The sequence below is a fragment of the Ziziphus jujuba genome, chromosome 6 (genome assembly GCF_031755915.1).
Source record: "Ziziphus jujuba cultivar Dongzao chromosome 6, ASM3175591v1".
NCBI classification, from domain to species: domain Eukaryota; kingdom Viridiplantae; phylum Streptophyta; class Magnoliopsida; order Rosales; family Rhamnaceae; genus Ziziphus; species Ziziphus jujuba.
In genome coordinates this window covers 29,149,184-29,150,755 of record NC_083384.1, presented here as the reverse complement: position 1 = coordinate 29,150,755, position 1,572 = coordinate 29,149,184, and the positions used below count along the sequence as shown (strand labels likewise).

General features: G+C 37.2%; 1 protein-coding gene across 1 annotated transcript; it reads right to left on the bottom strand.

Moving 5' to 3' along the window:
- Positions 1 to 346: 346 nt before the first annotated feature.
- Positions 347 to 1,030, bottom strand: LOC132804057 (uncharacterized). The gene has a single exon (XM_060817950.1). The coding sequence runs from the start codon at positions 1,028 to 1,030 to the stop codon at positions 347 to 349; it is 684 nt and encodes a 227-aa protein (XP_060673933.1).
- Between the last annotated feature and the right edge of the window lie 542 nt (positions 1,031 to 1,572).

Below are 1,572 nucleotides of genomic sequence, written 5' to 3'. Positions count from 1 at the left end.
CAGCTTTGTTGTATTTCTGTTGATTAGCACTTCTTAAAGCTCTGTATACTATTGGAACACTTATGTTTTATTTATGCACTGGACTGTTGTTATTGTTGAGAAGTGCTGAAATTTGTGGAACAATTTGTAGTTTGCGGGAGGAATAAGGGAATGAGTATAGAAGTGTGTTTTTAGTGCAGGTAATTTGTGGTAAGTCCATCCCTTAGGGGAGGCTCTGCCGGATTTTCCATTGGAGGGTCCGGTAGGGTTCCCTGGGATCAGGGCTTGTCTAGGGTTCCGGGGAAGGAATTCTGGACGGGTCCTGACATTGCCCACGGCCATGTCCTCACACACGGCCTCGTCCTTGTTAGCTTTGATCATTGTGACCGCTGCTGGTTTCCTCTTTAATTGTATCAATTTGGGTCTTGAACAATTGTTCTACTATTCCTTCCTTCTTCTTTTTCTTTCCTTCATAAGCTTGCAAAGAACCCAAGAGCTGCTCCAATAACATAGCTTCCAAGTCTTTTGTTTCTTCGATAATGGCAACAATATGATCAAACTTTGGATCTAATGATCTAAGAATTTTCTCCATGATCTTAACATCATTCAATTTTTCACCATTCCTTTTTAATTGATTGGTCACCATCAAAACTCTAGAAAAATAATCAGATATGACTTCTCCTTCCTTCATATGTAGTATTTCAAACTCAGCTCTCAAGGTTTGAAGCCGCACCTTCTTGACTGGATTGGCTCCCTTGTAGGAGATTTGAAGCTTCTCCCATGCTTTTTTACCCAACTTGGCTTCCGAGATTTTCTCAAACGCATCATCATCTAATCCTTGATAGATTAGATAGAGAGCCTTCTTGTCTCTCTTTCTTGAGTCTCTCAAATTGTCTCTTTGGTTTTGAGTTAGATCACTTTCATTCTCTGATTCGATGTAGCCTTTCTCCACTATCTCCCAGACGTCTTGGGTACCAAGCAAAGCCTTGATCTTGATACTCCAATTATCATAGTTATTCTTATCGAGTGTTGGAACTTGGAAGGGAACCATACCGTTATTGGCCTTTTTTTTTTTTATCTCGGATACTGTTTACGCTGCTACTATTCAAACTATTGTTCATGCAGACACTGTTCATGATGCACTATTCATGCATATACCAGCTCTGATACCACTTTGTTGGATGAAAACAAAAGCTAGAAGCAAAAAATAGAAACAGAGCAGCAAAACGGAATGCAAACATCATAAGAAAGAAAAAAAAATTGCTACTAGTTTATTCAATGGTTCTCAACTGTTTTTTTGGCTTGCGGCACACATAAGAAAAAAAAAACATAACAATATTTATACTAATAATTAACCCTACCTACATAAAACATCATAAAATTACCATAAAAGAAGTTTCTAAAACTTGGACTCTAAGAAAACTTGGACCCTAAGTAATCAAGGCCCACAAAATAATAACAAAAAAAACAATAAAAAATCAAGTTTATATTTCAACAAGAAATTTAATGAAAGTAGAATTTGTACAATTACCTCTCAATGCATGCTCATAATTGTAGAGTCCAAAAGTTTTGAATAAGATCCAGTTCTTTGGC

Bases quoted from the DNA above. Each gene is read 5' to 3' on its own strand.
- LOC132804057 (XM_060817950.1), bottom strand. From the start codon at position 1,030: ATGGTTCCCTTCCAAGTTCCAACACTCGATAAGAATAACTATGATAAT.